The 22,529-nt window shown below is 38.3% G+C and overlaps 1 protein-coding gene across 4 annotated transcripts in view; it reads left to right on the forward strand.

The window, feature by feature from the left end:
- Positions 1-22,529, forward strand: part of PDCD6IP (programmed cell death 6 interacting protein) — a 76,299-nt gene that overhangs the window by 25,565 nt on the left and 28,205 nt on the right. For 3 of the 4 annotated variants that reach the window (XM_040479673.1, XM_040479671.1, XM_040479670.1), the window contains exons 5-10: positions 545-698; positions 872-972; positions 3,375-3,506; positions 15,181-15,403; positions 16,418-16,541; positions 18,823-19,000. In XM_040479673.1, the coding sequence (XP_040335607.1) occupies positions 545-698; positions 872-972; positions 3,375-3,506; positions 15,181-15,403; positions 16,418-16,541; positions 18,823-19,000 (912 nt within the window). The remainder of the gene's footprint in view (positions 1-544; positions 699-871; positions 973-3,374; positions 3,507-15,180; positions 15,404-16,417; positions 16,542-18,822; positions 19,001-22,529) is intronic. The other variant, XM_040479672.1, reaches the window with a different exon arrangement.

Genomic DNA, 22,529 nt, shown 5'->3' on the forward strand with positions numbered 1-22,529 from the left:
AACCTCAGCAAAATATAATTCGGAATAAAAAAATCTGATGGGGATCATTTCACCAGGGACCTTTGAAAGCCAAATAGAAATCATTATCAGTGGACAGTAAATGCTGTTCCTCAGATCACCTGTGCTATTTGAGGTTTCTCCTAAGTACAGCGTGTTTAATTGTGGGACAGATGGAATTGTTTGGGACCAAAGCAAGATCGTTTCGGTACTAAAAGGTCCTTAATACTATTTTATCCCGACCTCTATTCTCATATTAGTCTTGGGGAAATATATCTAAAAATAAGTTTAATTTGTCCCATGAAGTTGCTGTATGTTTTGCTGCAATTTACTCTTAATCTTAGTTAAATCTGTTCCTGTATAGTATTTTGGAAAAATACCCTTATTGTCTGTTGGTCATATATTTAGATCTGTAACAATATAAAAATTTAAATATAGTAACTGTTCAACTGAATTAACATTTGAAATGATTTGTGTGTAACAGTAGAAAGTTAAGTCTTGCTGAGTTTACATAGATTTTAAAGAAGTTCTTTTTCTTCCCCTCTAGTTTGCTAGTGGTGCCTTTTTACATATTAAAGAGACAGTTTTATCTGCCTTAAGTCGAGAGCCTACGGTGGACCTGTCTCCAGATACTGTTGGGACCCTCAGTCTTATTATGCTGGCACAGGCCCAAGAAGTCTTTTTTTTAAAAGCCACAAGAGGTAATTCCAGTTTTTTCTCTATTCTGTTACACGTGGAGAGAAGCGATCAGCTTTTAAAATAGGAAGACAAGTGTACAAACTTGTGATCTCAGAGTTCATACTAAGTTATGATGTGTCGGATTATTTTATATATATTTTTTAATTACAATGGCCAATGTCATATTTTATTCCAGATAAAATGAAAGATGCCATCATAGCCAAATTGGCTAATCAGGCCGCAGATTACTTTGGTGATGCTTTTAAACAGTGTCAGTACAAAGATACTCTTCCCAAGGTCAGTTATTGTTTTTGCAAATACTTGGTTATTTTGCATGTGGAAATACTTAGAGGTTTTTGTATAGAAGAAAAACGTTGGAAATTATGTTTTATAAAAAAGAAACTTGAAGTTTTAGGAGAGGCATTTGAAGAATATGTTGGTAGAAATAATTTTTTATTTAAGAAGCATGAAAAATTCTTTTGTATTTAAGGGATGCCTTTGTCTCTACTCTTTACTAAACTTGTTTTTCCAAAATTCTTTCTGGAAATTGTTGAGCCTCTGTCTCCAGTAATTTTGTTACATCAAGGCATTGTGTAATTCTGATTCATTGGTGATCTGCTACAAGCATGAATACTTGAGCATGTTGATTATTTGCACTTTTAATTATTGTCCTGTTTTCTTAAAGATGAGTCTTAAAGCACAAAACAGACATAAAGCAAAAGGAAAAGAAAGCAGATTCATCCAGGATTTTGATTAGAATTAAGTTTTGCCAACAGAGATAGAAAATTGGGCTGCTCTTGTACAGCTAAGGAAAACAACCACCTACCTGCTGCCGCATATCAGAGAAAATATTAATTGTTTTAATGTAAGCTTTTCTGAAGTGGCATTTGAAAAGACTAGTCAGTGATGGTCAACCGCAAAGCATATGATTAGACTAACGCATAAACTCAGAATGATTTCAAAGGAAACTTACAGATTGAGGGAAATGTAGTGCGTTTCAACTACTCTTTCAGAAATGTTCAGGTAATTAGTTTTGTCTGTATGATAATAGCATATGGTTTTTGTTACATGATATTTTCTAGGAGAATTTATTGATTTATTTTATTTTTTCAAAGTTTATTTAAGTCATCTCTACACCCACCATGGGGCTGGAACTCACCACCCCGAGATGAAGAGTCGCGTGCTCTTCTGACTGAGCCAGCCGGGCGCCCTGAATTTATTGATTTAGAAGTCATTCAGGAAGCCTTGTAAATTATGAAATTGCAGACAGTTTCGTGGTGAAGTAAAAAAGCATAAATACATCAACGGCACACCCTAGTTTAGTCAGAGAATTAGGAATTGATGTGAGGGAATTGCTGGAGATTTAAAATACACCAAGAGGTTACTAGAAAGTTGCCCAGGACTCTTGGATGTTCATACTGTTACTCCTGAAAAGAGCCTTGGGATCTTCTCTCACCTTGTTTTCATCTGAAAGACTTCACGTTCAGCTGCACAGTGTCCCGTAACATCCTGTTGGGCCATTAGTTCAGTCGTGTCACCGAGAGAAGAATGTCACCTTCAAAGACTTGGAAACTCCCTCTGCAGCATTCCTGGTATTCCTGGAGAGTCTCCGGTTAAAACGAAGCTGCTCCAGCCTTACCTTGAGAACTGGCCTGAGTACAGTTTGAGATTTAGATGTCTTTTGGCCGTTTGACTAATAAAGCTCATAAGGTATTTTCATATTCTGGTTGTAAAACTGGAATACCTGCAAGTAGTGATCCAGGAAGCTAGGAAGTTACTCCCTGGGAGACAGGAAAGCATACCAGGTAGTAATTCAGTGTTTGAGTCTTTCCTATGTTTGTCTGGACAGTGATCGCCTAGTTTAATTCTTGGATTTCATGTGGCACGTACTCCTAAAGACAGTGAGGTTGCAGGCTGCGATTTGCCATTTTGGAAGAGCATCTACCGATATAAGTGCTTCTTGGTTCATACGTTTGGATCTTTTAAAATTAATTTTGACTGGAATCTTCTTCAAAACAAATTAGGGCAAAGTAACACTTTATCATATTAGATATTAACTTAGTGTGTTTGTCTGTTTGCTTTGTGTTTTTGAGTATGTAATCTGAAATGTTAGTGTTTATACTGAATAGTCTTTCTATGGCTAGAAATCATCTTTATTAAAAAGTCTCTTAGATATGAATTTAAGTGGGAACTTAATTTACTGTCTTTTGTCTTTTAAAAACACGATGAAACAGTCAGCTATAGAGCATTTTCATTAGTATATGTGAGTAATGGTGGTTTAGTTAACTCTAAGGGCTGGGTAAGGACTCCTAAGAAAGCTTCTAAAGCCTCGTGCTTGGTATTCCTCTGTGAATGTCTGTTCTCCTTCTCTTCCTAATGCATGCTTTCCTTTCTTCTTTGTAAACAAAATGTTGACTTCATGGCTTGATTGAAGACCTTATAAAAACTTAAATTGGCTTCACTTAACAGTGCAAAAAAACCCAAAAACAAAACCCCTTAATTTTAATTGGAAGAAAAAAATTGAATGCGTTGACTTCAGTTCCTGCAAAATCATGTCGTCTTCTCTGTTTACACCTAATGACTAACCTGTCTCTAAACCATTAATGGGGTGATTTCTAATTTCTGTCTCCTTTTCCTTTTTCTTCCTGCATCCCGTGTTGTCTGTGGTGGTTTGTGTGGTTGGACTCTCCCCTGGTCAGTATTTTTATTTCCAGGAGGTGTTCCCTGTCTTGGCTGCAAAGCACTGTATCATGCAGGCCAATGCTGAGTACCACCAGTCTATCCTGGCAAAACAGCAGAAGAAATTTGGAGAAGAGATTGCAAGGTTACAGGTGAGTTTCTTGGAAATAAATACTCGAGTAACTTGGCTCTCTCTTTTTTTCCTTAGTGAGATTCCCAGGTTTGTTCATAAAAACCTTTTCTACTCATTGCCCCTATCAGCAGAGAAAAGTGATTGTTTTTATCCTTAAGTTTTACGTGCTGGGTGCTTTTTGAAGTCTTATGTTGTATCTAAAAAATTATGTAAGATTTTCATTCAGTTCTCTTATTTATCCGTTTTTTAAATATTTATTTATTTTGAGAGAGAGCGTGTGAGCACACATGCGAGCAGGGGAGGGACAGAGAGAGAGGGAGGAAGAGAACCCCAAGCAGGATACGCACTGTCAGCACAGAGCCCGATGCGGGCCTCGATCCCACGAACTGTGAGATTATGACCTGACCTGAAATCAAGAGTCAGACGCTTAACCGACTGAGCCACCCAGGTGCTCCTCCCTGTTTTAATATAAAATAGTCTAAATTAACTACCAAGCTGCTTAACTTGTGGCATACCCTTTGTCTGAATTGGGATATGCAGTTCCACAGCTTGAGAAGGACATTGTAGTACAGCTGACCCTTAAACAACCCTGGTTTAAACTGTGTGCATCCACTTATACACAGACTTTTTATAGAACTGTAAATCTGTCATCTCTTCTGTGTGATTTTAACATTTTCTTTTCTCTAGCTGACTTTATTATAAGAATACAGCATGAAAAGCATGTAACATACAAAATATATGTTATTTGTTTATTTTACAGGTAAGACTTCTGGTCAACAGTAGGCTGATAGTAATTAAGCTCTGGGGGAGCCCAGAGTTGTGGCAGATTTTCCATTGTGGGGGAGGGTGTTGGGGCCACTAATGCCTGCATTGCACAGGGTCAACTGTATATGTGAATAGATCCTGTAAACAGCAGAGTGCCTTCTGTGCGGTTGTCCATCCTCTCAGCATTGAGGTTGTCAGAAACCTGCTGTCAATCTGGGTCAATTTCATGAGAGGGGCAAGGGCTGTTTATAGGAGTCGTTTGTATTTTGAGTATTGGTAAGCAGAGGGTAGGGAGAAGACTGTTAGGGAATTTTAAATATGGCCTGGATATTAGAAGATACTCTGCAAGTATTATTTAGGAAGTTCAGATTAATTTGTCTTTTTATGAGAGAAGAACCCCAAGTCTTGTAAAAAAGAAAATGTATGCTTACACTTTACAACGGACGAAATCAAAGAAAGGCATACTTTTTATTTATTTTTTGAAAAGCATATTTTTTTTTTATTTTTTTTTTTTAACGTTTATTTATTTTTGAGACAGAGAGAGACAGAGCATGAATGGGGGAGGGTCAGAGAGAGAGGAAGACACAGAATCTGAAACAGGCTCCAGGCTCTGAGCTGTGAGCACAGAGCCTGACGCGGGGCTCGAACTCACGGACCGCGAGATCGTGACCTGAGCCAAAGTTGGACGCTTAACCGACTGAGCCACCCAGGCGCCCCAACATATTTTTTTTTTTAATAAAACACAGATATTCAAACATATCTCATTTGTCCAGAGTTCACTTTGATTACAGTAGCTTAGATTCTTACATAAAAATGCTTCTGAAAAAGGGGTTTCCATGGGAAGGATTTTTTTCAGTCTAGCAAATTTAAAGTATTAGAAATTTAGTTTATTTTCTAGAATTCTAGGACTATTAGTTTCAAGGAAGCTCTTACTTAGTGTCTCTATTAAACCAGTCATGTAAGAGTTCTTTTTGAAATGTTGATATTTAAAGTCCCGTGTGGAAAAAGGAAACTATTTCAACCTTGAGCACTGAGAGATAAAGACTTTTTTCCAGTTACAGACACGTAAGCATTTGTAGCTTCAGTTTTTATAGCGTTAGTCATAGGTCAGAAGTTAGCACAAAAGGGCCGTGCCTCTTTCTAGGCATGAGATTTTGTTGTTGTTGTTGCTTGATTTGAACTCAGGCAAACAGAACAAATAGACAAAAAAAAAAAAAAAAAAAAAGATGACCAAGAAACCCTAATCTCTGTAGTCTGTGGCTCAAAGTACCCCATGAACCTGATAAAGATCATTACATGGTCATACCGAGAAACCAGCTTTTCAGTCATTGCTGTGAGCAGTGGGGAAAAAAAAAACATTGGAAATGTCAGGGAAATACAACACAGCAGATTAAATAACAGTAAAGTTAAGACTGTTGCTTGGAATTTACATCTGGGGCCAAGACAAATTGTGGCTGGGCATATAGGGCTCATGAGATGCCCTACCAGGATAGTGCCCTTTATTTGGCTACAGAAGCCTGTATACTTGATCATCTTGGTGGAATCCCTAACACTGACAAAGTATGGCTTTGAAAAAGGCGTAAAAATATATAGATACAAAAATGTGTCTCAATAGAATGGATATGTGTCAGATTTATTTAATTCATTAATGAGGGACCAAGTAAGATGGTAAAACTGGTTTTGTGAAAGTATTGTTTTTTCTTAGTTGTGACAGCAGTTTGTAGATTTTAAGGAGATTGTTCTTACCAGGAGATATATACTTAAGTATTTGGGGATCAAGGGTCATGGTGTCTGAACTTCAGTTTCAAATGATTCTGCAAAAAAGCCCCCCCCCCCCCAATATGAAAATGGTAAAGCAAATATGGCAAATTGGTAACAATTGTTGAACCTAAGCATGAGTCTTCTGGTATTCATTGTTGTTTTTTATTTCTCTTCTGTTTATATATTATTATTTTAAATTTTACTGTCAAGTTAGCTAACATACAGACTAGTCATGTCTTCAGAAGTAGATTCCTTGATTATCAGTTACATATACACCCAGTGCTCATCCCAACAAGTGCCCTCCTCAATGCCCATCACCCATTTTCCTCACCCCCATCAACCCTCAGTTTGTTCTGTGTATTTAAGAGTTTCTTATGGTTTGCCTCGCTGTCTGTAACTTATCTTTCCTTCCCTTCCCCTATGGTCTTCTGTTAAGTTTCTCAAATTCCACCTATGAGTGAAATCATAGATCTTTCTTTGACTGACTTACTTCATTTAGCATAATACTCTCCAGTTTCATCCACATTGTTGCAAATGGCAAGATTTCACTCTTTTTCATCACTGAGTGGTATTCCATTTGTGTGTGTGTGTGTGTGTGTGTGTGTGTGTGTGTGTGTGTATGTATGTATGTGTATGTGTATGACTTCCAACAGTTATGATGGACATATGGACTCTTTCCATATTTGGCTATTGTTGAAAGCGCTGCTATAAACATTGGGTTATATATGCCCCTACAAATCAGCACTCCTGTATCCTTTGGATAAATTCCCCCTAGTGTTATTGCTGGTTCATAGGGTAATTCTATTTTTAATTTTTTGAGGAATCTCAACACTTTTTCAGAGTGGCTGCACCAGTTTGCATTCCCACCAACAGAGCCTAGAGGGTTCCCCTTTCTCCACATCCTTGCCAACATCTGTTGTTTCCTGAGTTGTTAATTTTAGCCATTCTGACTGGTGTGAGGTGGTATCTCTGTGTGATTTTAATTTATATTTCCCTGATGATAGCGATGTTAAGCATGTTTTCATGTGTCTGTTTGTCATCTGGAGGTCTTCTTTGGAAAAGTGTCTATTCATGTCTTTTGCCGATTTCTTCGTTGGATTATTTGTTTTTCAGGTGTTGAGTTTGGTAAGTTTTTTATAGATTTTTTGATACCATTTATTAGATATGTCATTTGCAAATATCTTCTCCCATTCCATTGGTTGCGTTTTAGTTTCATTGATTGTTTCTTTTGCTGTGTGTAAGCTTTTTATCTTGAGGAGGTCCCAGTAGTTCATTTTTGCTTTTATTTCCCAGCTTCCAGAAACATGTCAAATAAGAAATTGCTGTGGCTGAGGTCACAGAAGTTGCTGCCTGTTTTCTCCTGTAGGATTTTGATGGCTTTCTATCTCACATTTAGGTCTTTTATCCATTTTGAGTTTATTTTTGTGTATAGTGTAAGTGGTCCAGTTTCATTCTTCTGCATGTTGCTGTCCAGTTCTCCCAGCACCATGTGCTAAAGAGACTATTTTTTTTCCATTTGATGCTCTTTCCTGCTTTGTCAAAGATTAGTTGGCCATATGTTTGTGGGTCCGTTTCTGGGTTCTCTATTCTGTTCCATTGGTCTGTGTGTCTGTTTTTGTGCCAGACTGTCTTGATGATTGCAGCTTTGTAATACAGGCTAAAGTCTGGGATTGTAACGCCTTCAGCTTTGGTTTTCTTTTTCAACATTACTTGGGCTATTTGGGGTCTTGTGTGATTCCATACAAATTTTGGGATTTGTGAATATGGAACCACGTTGATTGATTTGCGAATATTGAACGAGCCCTGGCAGCCTGGGAATGAATTCCACTTGATCATGGTGAATAACTCCTTTAATGTACTGTTGAATTTAATTTGCTAGTATCTTGTTGAGAATATTTGCATCCATGTTCATCAGGGTCTGTAATTCTCCTTTTTAGTGGGGTCTTTGTCTGGTTTTGGAATCAAGGTAATGCTGGCTTCATAGAATGAGTCTGGAAGCTTTCCTTCCATTTCTGTTTTTTGGAACAGCTTGAGAAGAATAGGTATTAACTCTGCTTTAAATTTCTGGTAGAATTTCCCTGGGAAGCCATCTGGCCCAGGACTCTTATTTGTTGAGAGATTTTTGATAACTGATTGAATTTCTTCACTGGTTATGGGTCTGTTCAAATTTTCTATGTCTTTCCTTTTGAGTTTTGGTAGTGTGTGGGTATCTAGGAATTTGTCCATTTCTTCCAGATTGTCCGGTTTGTTGGCATATAATTTTCATAGTATTCTCTAAAATACAAAATTCTGTTTGTATTTCTGTGGTGTTGGTTGTGATCTTTTTCATTCATGATTTTATCTGTTTGGGTCCTCTCTCTTTTTCTTTTTGAGAAGTCTGGCTAGGAGTTTATGAATTTTGTTTATTCTTTCAAGAAACCAGCTCTTAGGTTCACTAATCTGTTCTGCTGTTTTTTTAGATTATACATGGTTAATTTCTGCTCTAATCTTTATTATTTCTCTTCTTCTGCTGGCTTTGGGCTTTCTTTGCTGCTGTATTTCTAGCTCCTTTAGGTGTAAGGTTAGGTTGTGCAGTTGGAACCTTTCTTGCTTCTTGAGATAGGCCTGGATTACAGTGTATTTTCCTCTTAGGACTGCCTTTGCTGGATCCCAAAGGGTTTGGACTGTCATGTTTTCATTTTCATTTGCTTCCATGTATTTTTAAAATTCTTCTTTAATTTCTGGTTGACCCATCTTTCTTTAGTAGGATGCTCTTTAACCTCCATGTATTTGGGGCCTTTCCGAATTTTTTCTTGTGGTTGATTTCAAGTTTCATAGTGTTGTGATCTCAAAATATGCATGGTATGATCTCAGTCCTTTTATATTTGTTGAGGGCTGTTTTGTGACCTAGTGTGTGATCACTTTTGGGGAATGTTCTGTGTACACTCAAGAAGAATGTGTATTCTGCTGCTTTGGGATGAAAAGTTCTGAATGTATCTGTTGAGTCTGTCTGGTCCAGTGTGTCATTCAGAGCTATTATCTCCTTATTTATTTTCTGCTTAGATGATCTGTCCGTTGTTTTAAGTGGAGTATTGAAGTCACCTACAATTACAGTATTATCATCAATATGTTTATGTTTGTGATTAATTTATATATTTGGGTGCCTTCACATTGGGGGCATAAATATTTACAATTATTGGCTCTTCTTGATGGAGTAACCCCTTAATTATGACATAATGCCCTTCTTCATCTCTTGCTAAAGTCTTTGTTTTAAAATCTAGTTTGATCAGGGGCGCCTGAGTGGCTCAGTCAGTTAAGCCTCTGACTTTCAGCTCAGGTCATGATCTCACTGTTCGTGAGTTCAAGCCCCATGTCGGCTCTGTGCTGACAGCTCAGAGCCTGGAGCTGGCTTCAAATTCTGTGTCTCCCCCTCTCTCTGCCCCTCCCCTGCTTGTGTGCTCTCTCTCTCTCTCAAAAATGAATAAATAACATTAAAAAATTAAAAAAAAAAATCCAGTTTGTCTGACATAGGTGTGGCTGCTCCAGCTTTCTTTTGACATCCATCCCGTCACTTTCAGTCTGCATGTGTCCTCAGGTCTAAAATGAATCTTTTGTAGGCAGCATATAGATGGATCTTGGTTTTTTTATCCATTCTGATACCCTGTGTCTTTTGTTTGGGGCATTTAGTCTGTGCACATTCAGTGTTGTTATTGAAAGATACGGATTTAGTGCCATTGTGTTACCTGTAGGTTTCATGCTTGTGGTGATGTCTCTGGTCCTTTGTACTCTTTGCTGCTTTCCACTCACAGAGTCCCCCTTAGGATCTCCTGCGGGGCTGGTTTAGTGGTCATGAATTCCTTTGGTTTTTTGTTTGTCTTGGAAGGCCTTTATCTTTCTTATTCTCAGTGACAGCCTTGCCGAATAAAGGATTCTGGGCTGCATATTTTTCCTCTTCAGCACATTGACTGTTTCCTGCCACTCCCTTCTGGCCTGCTAGGTTTCAGTGGACAAGTCTGCTACTATGCTTATGTGTCTCCCCTTGTAGGTTAAGGCCCGTTTGTCCCGAGCTGCTTTCAGAATTCTCTCTTTATCTTTGTATTTGGCCAGTTTCATTATAATATGTCACGGTGTCGATCTGTTTTTGATTTTGAGGGGAGTTCTCTGTGCCTCTTGGAGTTGGATGTCTGTTTCCTTCCCCAGATTAGGGAAGTTCTCAGCTATAATTGGTTCAAATAAACCTTCTGCCCTTTTCTGTCTCCTCTTCTTCTTCTTCTGGAACTCTTAGGATACAGATACTGTTTCGTTTCATTGAGTCACTTAGGTCTCTAATTCTCCTCTTGTGATCTAGTAATTTCTTCTCCCTCTTTTTTCCCAGCTTCATCATTTTTCATAATTTTATTTTCTATTTTACACATTCTCTCCTCTGCTTCTTCCATGCTTGCTGTCACTGCATCTAGTTTATTTTGCACCTAATTTATAGCATTTCTTCATTTATTGTGACAATACCTTAGATCTTTGCTCTCTGCAGCAATAGATTCTCTGCTGTCTTCCATGCTTTTTTCAAGCCCAGCTATTAGTCTTAAGACTATTAATCTAAATTCTTGTTCAGGTATGTTGTTGTGAGCGATTCTCTGGCTGTCATTTCTTCCTGGATTTTCTTTTGAGGAGAATTTTTCCGTTTCATCTATTTGGCTAGGTTTCTGTCTTTTATGGGTTTTAATCGCTTGTTAAGTGTCCTGCACCTGTGAGTACTACCATATTTTAAAAGGGGTCATACGCTGTTCAGGGCCTGGCACTTCAGAAAGTGTTTTTTGACTGTGTTGCCTGCACTCTGTTGTTGCATCTTTGGCTGCTCTGTCCCACTGCTTTAGTGGTGGATTGTTTGGACCTTCCACCAGGTGTGTGTGGATTTGTCCATTGACGCAACCCTGGACAAAAGGAAAATAAAGTGAAGGCAGGGGAACCTTATCCTGTACAAAGAAATGAAAGGGGTGAAAAAAAACACCAGGCAGAGAATCAAAGAGACTATAAGGCTTAGTCCAGAGAGAGGAGAAAATAGGAAGGAGATATAAAATAGGAAATAAAAAGGGGCGCCTGGGGGTCTCAGTCGGTTGAGTGTCTGGCTTTGGTTCAGGTCATGATCTCACGGGATCGGGCTCTGTGCTGACAGCTTAGAGCCTGGAGCCTGCTTTGAACTCTGTGTCTCCTTCTCTCTCTGCTCCTCCCCCACTCATGCTCTGTCTCTCTCTCTCTCCTTCAAAAATAAATAAAAACATTAAAAAAAATTAAAGAAAAGGTATATAAAGAATAGATTTAAATGCCTGATCAAGCAAGCAGAATAAGAATTGACCAAAAATCAAATCAGAAACTATGAGCTCGATTCCAAAGGGAAGAAAAAAAAAGAGGAGGGTAGAAAGAAAAAGGGAAAAGAGTGAAGAGAAGGAAACAAAAGAGAAAAAAAAATCAAAATTAAAAATTAAAAAAAACAAAACCAAGTCATATCTCTGATAGATAAGACTTAAAAAAAAAAAGCCCTAAAACTATAATGTCCGCCCACCTGACAAAGTTAATACTGATTAATAATTAATACTAGTAATGTAATATTACTGAAACCTAGTTTAGTTTTCCAAGACGTTTTCTGTGGTGTTTTTTCACAGCTGGTCTGTGCAGAACAAGGTCCTCACGTGGCATCTGGCAGGTGTCTTACCAATCTTTAATTTGTAACCACCTCCCTCTCCTTGCCTGCCATATTGAGTTGTGTGTTTCTTACATGATGTCTGTTACCCCTTTTTTGTTACTTGTGTAAATATTCAATCTCCTTATATTTTTTATTAAAAAATTTTTTAATGTTTATTTTTGAAGGAGAGAGTGTGAGTCGGGGGTGGGGGGGCAGAGAGAGAGAGAGAGAGAGAGACAGACAGACAGACAGAATCAGAAGCAGGCTCCAGGCTCCGAGCTGTCAGCGCAGAGCCCGACGTGGGGCTCGAATTCACAAACTGTGAGATCATGACCTGAGGGGAAGTCAGACGCTCAATGGACTGAGCCACCCAGGCGCCCCCATATTTCAATCTTTTTAAAAATGATTTTGAGTTTTTCTTCACTTTCTTGCCTGAGTTCTGTCAGTTCCTGTTCCACATTTCTCTCGCTGTCTGCTATCACCTGCTGTTGTCTAGGCCATCTGGTCCTCTGTTCGTGTTTTCAGCATGCTGTTTTCATCTGCTTTGTGACAATATTTCCTTGGTGAATTTTCATTACCTATTGGAAAGTTACATGCTCATTTTCATCCTTTTCCTTCTGGTTTCTTTGTGTTGAAGCAGATGGGATGCCTTTTCCATTACTTGTGTTTGGATGAGATTGATTTTAGTAGAGGAGTCGCAAGAGGCTCCTGAGTGGGGGCATGCCCCCCTCCGGTCGTGTGGTAGTGTTCTGAGCTCCCTCCTCGGCTTCACTTCTTTGGCTCTCAAAGCCTAGCCTGCTTGGGGAAGGACTCTTCCTCCGTACCTGTGTGTCCCTGAATCCCTCACAGCCTTTCCTTTGCGAGGTGCTGCGTCTGCTCTGAGAGTCTGTTACTTTGCTGACCTGTTGGAGTGCTTGCCGCCTTTCTTCTTTTTCCCTGGTTTCACTCGTCCTATCTGCTTCCCCCTGCCTCCCTGCCCTCGATTAACCTGCCTCTTGCTCTCAGCAGTTCCCTCTCGGGATGAGGCCTCTCAGCACTCCATTTTTCCTGCGACCTCTTGGTGGCTGACGTGGACCAGTTGGCTTTGCCTTTATCATCTGTTGGCACTTGTTTCCTTATTCCGTTTCATTGTTTTCAAATTTGCTTCAAGTCCTTTTCACTCATGGGGGTGGGTCCTTAGCAATCCCTTTTTTTCCCCAGTGTACTTGGTATGTCTTATCATTCTGGTACCAACTTTGCTATTTGAGGGGAGTGTTTGACCACATATTTACAAATCAAATTTGAAAAGCGATTCAGGGGCGCCTGGGTGGCGCAGTCGGTTAAGCGTCCGACTTCAGCCAGGTCACGATCTCGCGGTCCGGGAGTTCGAGCCCCGCGTCGGGCTCTGGGCTGATGGCTCAGAGCCTGGAGCCTGTTTCCGATTCTGTGTCTCCCTCTCTCTCTGTCCCTCCCCCGTTCATGCTCTGTCTCTCTCTGTCCCCAAAAAATAAATAAACGTTAAAAAAAATTAAAAAAAAAAAAAAAAAAAAAAAGAAAAGCGATTCAAATTTGTGCCCTTTCTCATCTCCTAGTATAACTAAAGATGTAGCTTTTGTTTTGCTCTGTTGATTTTGCATGTGAGCTACCTCTTATTTAGAATAGTTCAGTTGACTGTTTTAGGTTTTCCTGGTATATAAAACATCATCTGTAGATGATCATTTTTTCCTTTTCTTTATACCTTCTTTATACCTCTTAATTTCATTTTTTTATCTAGATGTTTTGACGCATTCTAAGGTTGTTGATGATACTGTTTCATTTTGACTACAGGAATGTTATATTTTCTGCTAAGTATGTTAGCAGGTTTGGGGGTTGAGATTTTATCATGTTAATGAATTGGATATCTATTTTGATTTTACTGAGATTTTCAAAAATATCAGTGGTGAATATTGAATATTATCAAATGCTTTTCAGTATCTGTGGAAATAATTTGATTTTTAAAAATTTAAATCTATTATTTGGATAATACATAAATAGATTTTCTTAAACCATTCTTGTATTTCTATAACTTTGGTGTTTCATATTTGCCTTCTCTCCTGTGGTTACTCTCTATAGATGTTCTTTACATGCCTGAGAATATTTTATATTCTCTAGTTGTGGTGTCCAGGGTTCTGAATGTCTGGTAGGTCAAACTCATTAATTATGTTATTCACATCTTCTATAATCTTACAGTTTTTTTGTTTACTTGGTCTGTCATGCTGAGACAGGAGTGTTAACATCTTCCACTCTGATGAGGGGTAAATTTATCAGTTTCTCATTGTAACTGTTTATATACCTAGAGTCTTGTTAAATGCAAAATTTAAGAAGTTTTAGGTCTTTCTGGCAGATTGGCAGATATCAAACATTAAGCACTGAATTTATCCCTGACGATGCCTTTGGCTTCATTGCCTCTTTTATCTGCTGTTATATCTGAAACCACCTAAGTAATGTAATTTAAGCTCTAAATTTATGTGAGGCATTTGCTCATCTTATGAATTATGAAGGTAGACCTTTTATTTTTGTTTTTAAATGTTTATTTAGAGAAAGAGCGTGAGCGGGGGAGGGGCAGAGAGCGAGGGAGAGAGAAAATCTCAAGCAGGCTCTGCACTGTGAGTGCAGAGCCCGACTCGGGGCTCAGTATCATGAACCGTGAGATCATTACTTTAGCTGAAATCAGGAAGTCAGATGCTTTAACCAACTGAGCCACCAGGTGCCTGAGAGTAGACCTTTTTAAAAAATTCTATTCCTTTTTTTTTTTTTTTTTAAGTTTATTTATTTTGAGAGAGACTGCACAGATGAGGGAGGGGCAGAGAGAGGAGGACAGAGGATCTGAAGTGGGCTCTGTGCTGACAGCAAACAGCCCGATGCGGGGCTTGAACTCACACACTGTGAGATCATGACCTGGGCTGAAGTTGGGTACTTAACCGACTGAGCCATCCAGGAGCCCCTAAAAAAATATGTTCCTGTCAATGCTGAGGTAACATGCTTCTTTGTTGACTTCTTGTGTTGGCTGGGTACTTTTTTTCTGACCCAGCCTTTCACTGTTGGAGTAGACATTTGAGGTTCCTGCCTCCATGTGGGGCAGTGAAACGAGTGTTTCTCCGTAGATGGAGATGTGTTTGTTTTAAGACCCCTGTTTCAGGTCTTCATGAGAGCTTGTAAGACGTTTTAATTGCTAGTCCTTTGGGTTATAGAAATATTCGACAGCCAGCCTTCCTCAATGTTGGTTTATACTTACTGGCCTCACTTACTATACTTACTGGATTTTTTTTTTTTTTTTACTTTCTTGGTAATTCACGCATGTGTTGGGACGGATGCCTACTATGTTTATTCTTCATTTTTGATATTTTGGAATTTTGGGATGGGATAATTTCTAGGTTATTCTGTTGACCACATTGCTGGAAATGCATGTCCTCAAAGAAATTTTTTAAAAACCATTGCTTAGATCATTGGTTGAGAAAAACAAAACTTTTTTTAACATTTTTGTTTTTTTTAGCACGCAGCAGAATTGATTAAAACAGTGGCATCTCGCTATGATGAATATGTCAACGTGAAAGACTTTTCTGACAAAATCAGCCGTGCCCTTTCTGCAGCAAAGAAGGATAATGACTTCATCTATCATGATCGAGTTCCAGACCTTAAAGATCTGGACCCAATTGGCAAAGCCACACTTGTGAAATCTACCCCAGTCACTGTCCCCATCAGCCAGAAATTCACTGGTATGTCAAGTACTCAGTTACGCTTTAATCTTACTCATCTTTTCCCCAGTTTAATCTGTTGTTTTTGGTAGCGAAAATCACATAACTGCTATTGTATGTTTTGAATATGATTTGCATTCATGTTCAAAATGAATATGAGAATAAAAATGAAGTGTTGTATCTATAGTGAAAATTCAAGATGGAAAGTAAATGGTAATAAAGCATGTGTAAACTATCCAACACAGTCAGAAAATTTGAAACTACATTTGAGTAATGATTGAGACTTTAAGCATTTGTCATTTTAACATTTGTTATATTATTTAGGATTCTGCTATTAAAAATAAACGTTCATAAATATGACTTTAAATGTATAAACTTACAGAGTCATGGTTGTATGGGATAAATGTTATAATATCCTTGGATTTTGTAGATGTATTCAACGTATAGTAGTTTCTAGCTGAGATCCCAAGGATAGTATTGTACGTTATTGGGAAAGGCTGATTATTTTATTTATTTCTGTTTAGCAAACAAGATGTGTTTACCATGTGCCAGGGACTCTTAAGTACAGATAACTAGCTCATAATTAATATTCTCACGGCAGTCTCATGAGATGGGTACTATTGTTATCCCCCTTTGAGTGATGAGGATATTGACGCACAGAGTGCTTGAATAATTTGCCCAATGTTGCAGAGCTAGAAAGTGGTGGAAGGAGCTGGAAATTAAACCCAGGCAATGTGGACTGCTTAACCAGTGTAATCAACTAATAAAGAGTGTAGATCTTCTTCACCAAAGAAGTCAATGACAAACACATCTTAAAACGTTAAGAAAATTAAGTTCAAAGAAAAAGCTCTCATTGTTCATGAATATAGTGCTCTAAAAATTCTCTCCATCGTTGTACTTCCAGTAGTGATTTAGTTTTGATTTTTAAATATTTGTAGATTTTTATGTGAATATAGGAAAGGGAATATGAGCATTCACTTTACAGATGGACTTTTTGTCTTGAAATTTTGTTGAAATTCACATTGCTCATTTTAGATTTGTTTGAAAATATGGTTCCTGTGTCAGTGCAGCAGTCGTTGGCCGCCTATAATCAGAGGAAAGCTGACTTAGTTAACAGATCAATTGCTCAAATGAGAGAAGCCACCACTTTGGCAAATGGGTAGGTACAGCTTTAACTTCCATAAATACATCTGTAAAGTTCTAATGTTTTCTGTTTGATTGTTACCCTAACTAAATAGTTTATGAAAGTTTCGTTTTCTGAGCTTGGAACTGAATGTCAAGGCTGTGTGAAGCAGCAAATACACATTCCTATGCACTTTGGGTAGATGCTCTATCTGTTAAGTCCTAGCAAATAGACTTGGAAGAAATTCGATTACTGAAACAAGTGAGAGTTTTTGACCACTAATTTACATGGTAGGAGATACTTATTTGAGGGAAATGAGAAGTAGAAACGAACTTGTAAGTTAAGATAGATAGCATGGTACATGGTTCAGTATTCTGAACTAATTTTTGTTAATGGTGGATTGAAGAGTAACAAAATAATTCATTGGCTTTTATAGTGTCTTCAGTATAATTTTCAATGAAGTACAACAAATAGACCCACTTGAAGTGTATAGTTCAGTTCTTTCTGATCAATTTATACCATGTAACCACCACCACCGTGATCAAGATAGAGAACATTTACATCACCCTAAACAGTTGCTTTGTGCCACTTCAGTCCTTCTTCCCCTGGCCCTTAGCCACTGCTCATCTGCTCCCTGTCACCCTAGGTTGGTGTCACTTTTTACACAGGTTAATATAAACATTATGGCGTGTGCATTACATTACACGTACATTACGGTATACAACACGTTAGGGTATTGCTACAGTATGTATGGATGGAACCCTTGCGGTATGTTCAGCGCATATAGTGTGTCCTCAAAACGTGTTCGGCTTCTTTCACTTTGCGTAATGTTTCTGAGATTCATCTGTGTGGTATGTATCAGTTTGGTCCTTTTTATTAGTGAGCAGTATTTCATTTTATGGTTAAATAGCAGTTTATTCTACATTTGCCTGTTGGTGGACATTTCACGTGCTGTGAGCATGGATGTGCAAACCTTTGTGTGGACAGGTTTTATTTCCTTTGGGTAAATACCTAGGATTACAGTTGCTGAATTGTTCGGTTGGTGTAAGCCTAACTTCATGCAGAACAGCCAGATTGTTTTCCAAAGTGGTGGCTCCAGTTCATATTCCCACCTGCACTTTTTGGGAACTCTGCATCCGTGGCAGCACTTTGTATTGTCAGTCTTTTTAATAGTTTTAGCCATTTTAGTATGTGTGTAGCAGAATCTAATTGCGGTTCAGTTTACATTCCTGTGATTACTAATGATGTTGAGTAACTCTTCGTGTGCTTACTAGCCATTCATCTATCTTTTGTAACGTATCTGTTGATATTTTATGCTCGTTTGTTAAAATCGAGTTTTTCTTGTTCTTAGTATATTTTAGAGCAAGTCCTTTGTCAGGTATATGTAATTGAGAATTTTTTTTCCTAGTTAGTTTAATTTTTCAGGTTTTTAATTTTGATGGATGCATGGATTTTGACCTGACTTTTCTTTTTCTAGAAAGAAAACATAAGTTTACCTTAATAACCCCTCTGTTATGTAAATGAAATAATAGTTGATACTGTGCTACAAAACTGAGAACAGATGAAGATTCTGTGATTAATACCTAGATCAATTTTGTAGTCTTGGCGTTCTGCTTAGATGACATGAAATTACAACTATTTTGTATATTTCTGACTCGCCAGTGACAGTATAACAACCAGAAGTATGGTAAAAGTTTGTATTTTTTAAGATAGAATTTTTGATTTTTAATTTCTTAGACTGAAAGAAGTTAAGTTTGAGCTTGAGCTCAAGGTAGCTCATGTTTTTTAATGTATATTTCTTACTTTTTGGCTTTTAATTCTGAACTGTGATCTTAATTCTTTAACAATTTTTTTTAATTTTATCAATCACTGATTTCATTTTTTTATTCCTGTATCTTTGCTATCCTTGTATTTTTCCATTGATGAGGGTTGTCAATTATTTTGGGGTGTGAACTCCATTGCTATTGATTAGGATATACAGGAGATTAATGTTAAAAAAATTTTTTTTAATGTTTATTTATTTTTGACAGAGGGAGAGAGAGAGAGAGAGCCAGAGCATGAGTGGGGGAGGGGCAGAGAGAGAGGGAGACACAGAATCCGAAGCAGGCTGCAGGCTGTGAGCTGTCAGCACAGAGCCTGACGTGGGGTTTGAACTCAACGGACTGCGAGATCATGACCTAAGCCGAAGTCGGACGCTCAACCGACTGAGCCACCCAGGCGCCCCTTTTTTAATTTTTTTTTTTTTTTTTTTAACGAGGAGATTAATGCTTTAAAGATGGTTTAGACCTCAAGATGACACAGTATCTCATTTTTTCAGGGTGTTAGCTTCCCTTAATCTTCCAGCAGCAATTGAAGATGTGTCTGGAGATACTGTACCTCAGTCTATATTGACTAAATCCACATCTGTGATTGAACAGGGAGGCATCCAGACTGTTGATCAATTGATCAAAGAGCTACCTGAACTACTACAAAGAAATAGAGAAATCCTAGATGAGGTATGTTTTAAGAGATTTGTTTTTCAAGTAAAAACTGCTCTACGCCTTGGTGTCCAGTGGGGATAAGGACTGGTTGCTTTCTTTTGTTGGGTTTCGTAGGGTAATACTCACCATCTTGATGAATTTACTGTGGCCGAGGGCCTGCCTTTCAACTTCAAGAGGAGTTCTAATGGAGGGAGAATGAATTCATACATGCCTTAAGGGTGTATAAATGCACATTAATGAAACTCATGTGACCATGATATAGTATTGATATACGGTGAGAAATAACTGTCACACAAACTGTTCAGACTCTTCATAATTAATGATTTCTTTTCTATGAAAGATTAGATTTCTTGGTAAATGTAGAATCAGACTGAGGAGGTTAGGCCGTCAAATGTTTTATAAGCCCACTGTATCCATCTTCCAGTAAGAGAGGGCATTTTATCAATGGGTATGGAACACTAAAGTTTTTTGGCCAAAGTCAGCTGTTTGACAGTGTTAATTCTCCGTTTACAATGCCTTCACCTCTTTCTCCTTATTGAATCACTTCTTCCTTTAGTGATAAATATATTCAAATTGGTTATATAGGCTTTTGCCACTTGAGGAGTCACGTCTTCAAGGTGACTTCTGTTAATCAGTGCTTTAGTCCATGGTGTTTAGTTTTCAGCTGACTTGCAGAGAATATTGTATTTACATCATTTCCAAGTACTTTGGGACAGGGATAGAGGACTTAAGTAGCGTTGACCCTTGCACAGCATGGGGTGCTGACCCTCCCTCCCCCATGCAGTCAGAGATCTGAGTGTAACTTTGGACTCAGACATCACTACTCATAACCTACTGTTGACTGGAAGCCTTACTGGTGACATTAATAGTTGATTAACCCATATTTTGCATGTTATATATATTATATTCTGCATTCTTAAACTAAGAAATGTTATTAAAATCATAAAGAAAATCATAAAATCCTAAGAATCCTGCATTTATAATATTGCACTGTAAAAAATCCACATGTAAGTGGACCTACAAAATTCAAAGCTATGTCATTCAAGGATCATCTGTACAGTGTGAACCATGGGGAGGAGAATATTTACCTCCTGGGTTTTGTTTGTTTGTTTGTTTGTTTTCTTTTTAAGGGTTTTCTAAAGTAAAAGAGTGAAACCTGTAACCTATGGAACATAGTACATGCTTAATAAATGATAGCTATTATTACTATTACCACCGTATTACTGTGATGATGAGAGTATAGTCACTATACTAACTGATGCAGAAGTGGTTGTGGTGGCATATTAGCTACTGAAAAAGGTTAGAAAACTTAAATGAAAACTTACTGCAGCATTGGCCTGGGGAATCTGATTCATGAGCGGTTCTGCATTAATTATACCATCAATGTTACCAACCTCATCTATGTAGAGGTAGTCCGCGATCAGATAATTGAAAGCAAACAGAATTGATGGTACGGAGTTCAGTGCCAAAACCTTGCTGTACCGAGCTTGTTAGAAGTGCAGCATCTCAGACTGCATCTCAGACCTTCTGAATCAGGATTTGCATTTAACAAGACCGCAGGGTCATTTGTGTGTACGTGAATATTTAACAGACACTGCTCTTGAGGTCATAGACTTGGTTGATTTTTATGTCAAGCAAGCTTTTATCTGGTGTTGCAGTTGAAAGGACGTTACAATAGTAGAGAGCCATAGGGAGACAAGGGGGAGAGTGCTATTTAAGGTCACACGAAAGTGGAAGCAGCAGGAAGTAATTGGCAGGGAGGGAGAAGACAGATGCTGGAAAATGCAGGCATCGCAAGGCAAATATCAGTCTGGGGACACTTAGTAAGTGGAAGTTACAGTCGTAAACCATTCTTCAATGTTGGAGTTGGAGTTGGATTTGATTCCCGGGTTTTGTTCTTGGCTGTGACCCTGGGCAGATTACTCAACAGTCCTGTCTCACTTGACTTACCCCCAAAAATGGGAGAATAGTGTGTATCACGTGAGATAGCTACGAAGTGGGATCACGCGTGTACCTGCTAGTTGGTAGTTATTAAATATCACTGTATTTCCTTGACTTTAAGATGTCATTGACTAGAAGATGCATATTTGATTTTGAAACGAATTCTATGGAAAAAGAACATTGCCTATTGAAATACTGTATTTCAGTGTAGTTGCGAGGAGCATTTTTGTTAGAAATATTAGTGTGTGAAAAGCTTACCTTCTCATGACAGTGAAACTGGCATTCTGAGTGTGTATGGTACATGTCTGTTGCCTGCCTGTCTTAACATGAGGTACTTTTACTTGTCTCATTTGATGTTTCTAACAGCCTTCTGGAGTAGTCACTCTTACCTGGTCAACTGTACTTGGAGAGTCTCCTTTTAAGTAAGTTGTGAGTTGTGGAGTCAGGTTGTGAAGCTGGTATTCTCTGGTGGCTTTTAGAAATTTAGTTTAGTCTTGATTTTCAGAATTTTGAAGTGTCCAATTAGTTTAATTTTTAGATAATCAATTTATCATTGCTAGGGATCTGTTGGGTCTTTTAATCTTCACTCCCTGTCCATAGATTTCTGTTTCTTCAGCTATTTCTTTTCCGTTATCTCCTAACGAATTTCTTCTAGTGAATGATGGTTCTTTTGATGATGATCAGTTTTCATATCTCTTAACATTTCTTTGACTTTTTCTTTTTGTGCCTCTGGCCCGCCTTCGGCTCATTAATTGGTTATTAGCCGTGCTTTTTGTGCTTTTCAGCCATTCTGTTGAGTTTTTGTTTTTCATTTTATTGATACCTTTTGTTTTCATCATATCTGATTCTTAAAAAACAATCTCCTGTGTTTATTTCACAACTGCATGTCTGTTTGTTTTTGAGGTAAAATTTGCATAACATAAAAGTCCTCGTTTTAACCTTAAAGTGTACAAGATGGTGGCATTCAGTGCATTCGTCTTGTTGTGCAAGCGTGCACTGTCCAATTTCAGAGTGCTTCTATCACCCCCGGAAGAAACCTCCATCCTCATTAGCAGTCACTCCTCATGACCCCTTGCCCCGTCTCTAGGCAGCTGCTAATCTGATTTCTCCCTCTGGATTTGCTTACTCTGGACATTTCACGTGAGTGGAATCGTAGACGGCATGTGCACCTCCTGCCTCTGTCACTGAGCACGATGTTTTCAGGTTCATCCGTGTTACAGTGTCAGCAGTTAATTTCTTTTTATGGATGAATAATACTTCAATTGTATGGAGGTATCACCTACTGTTTATCCGTTTATCAGTAGTAGAGATTTGGGATGTTTCGCTTTTTTGGTTATTAATAATGTTACTTGGGAACGTTTTTTAAGCACCTGTTTTAAATTCTCTTAGGTATATACAGAGGAATGGAGTTGCTGGGTCATATAGGAATTCTATGTGCAACTTTTTTAGGAACCGTCGAACTATTTTCCAGAGCAGCTGCACCATTTTACATTCTTACCAGCAGTGTGTGAAGGTTCCAGTTTCTCTACATCCTTGCCAACCCTTACAATTGTTCTGTTTTTTAATTCTAGCCAGCCTTGTGGGTATGGAGTGGCATCTCATT

This window comes from Herpailurus yagouaroundi, unplaced genomic scaffold (genome assembly GCF_014898765.1).
Source record: "Herpailurus yagouaroundi ecotype Mexico unplaced genomic scaffold, PumYag 159, whole genome shotgun sequence".
In the NCBI taxonomy this organism is placed as follows: Eukaryota; Metazoa; Chordata; class Mammalia; order Carnivora; family Felidae; genus Herpailurus; species Herpailurus yagouaroundi.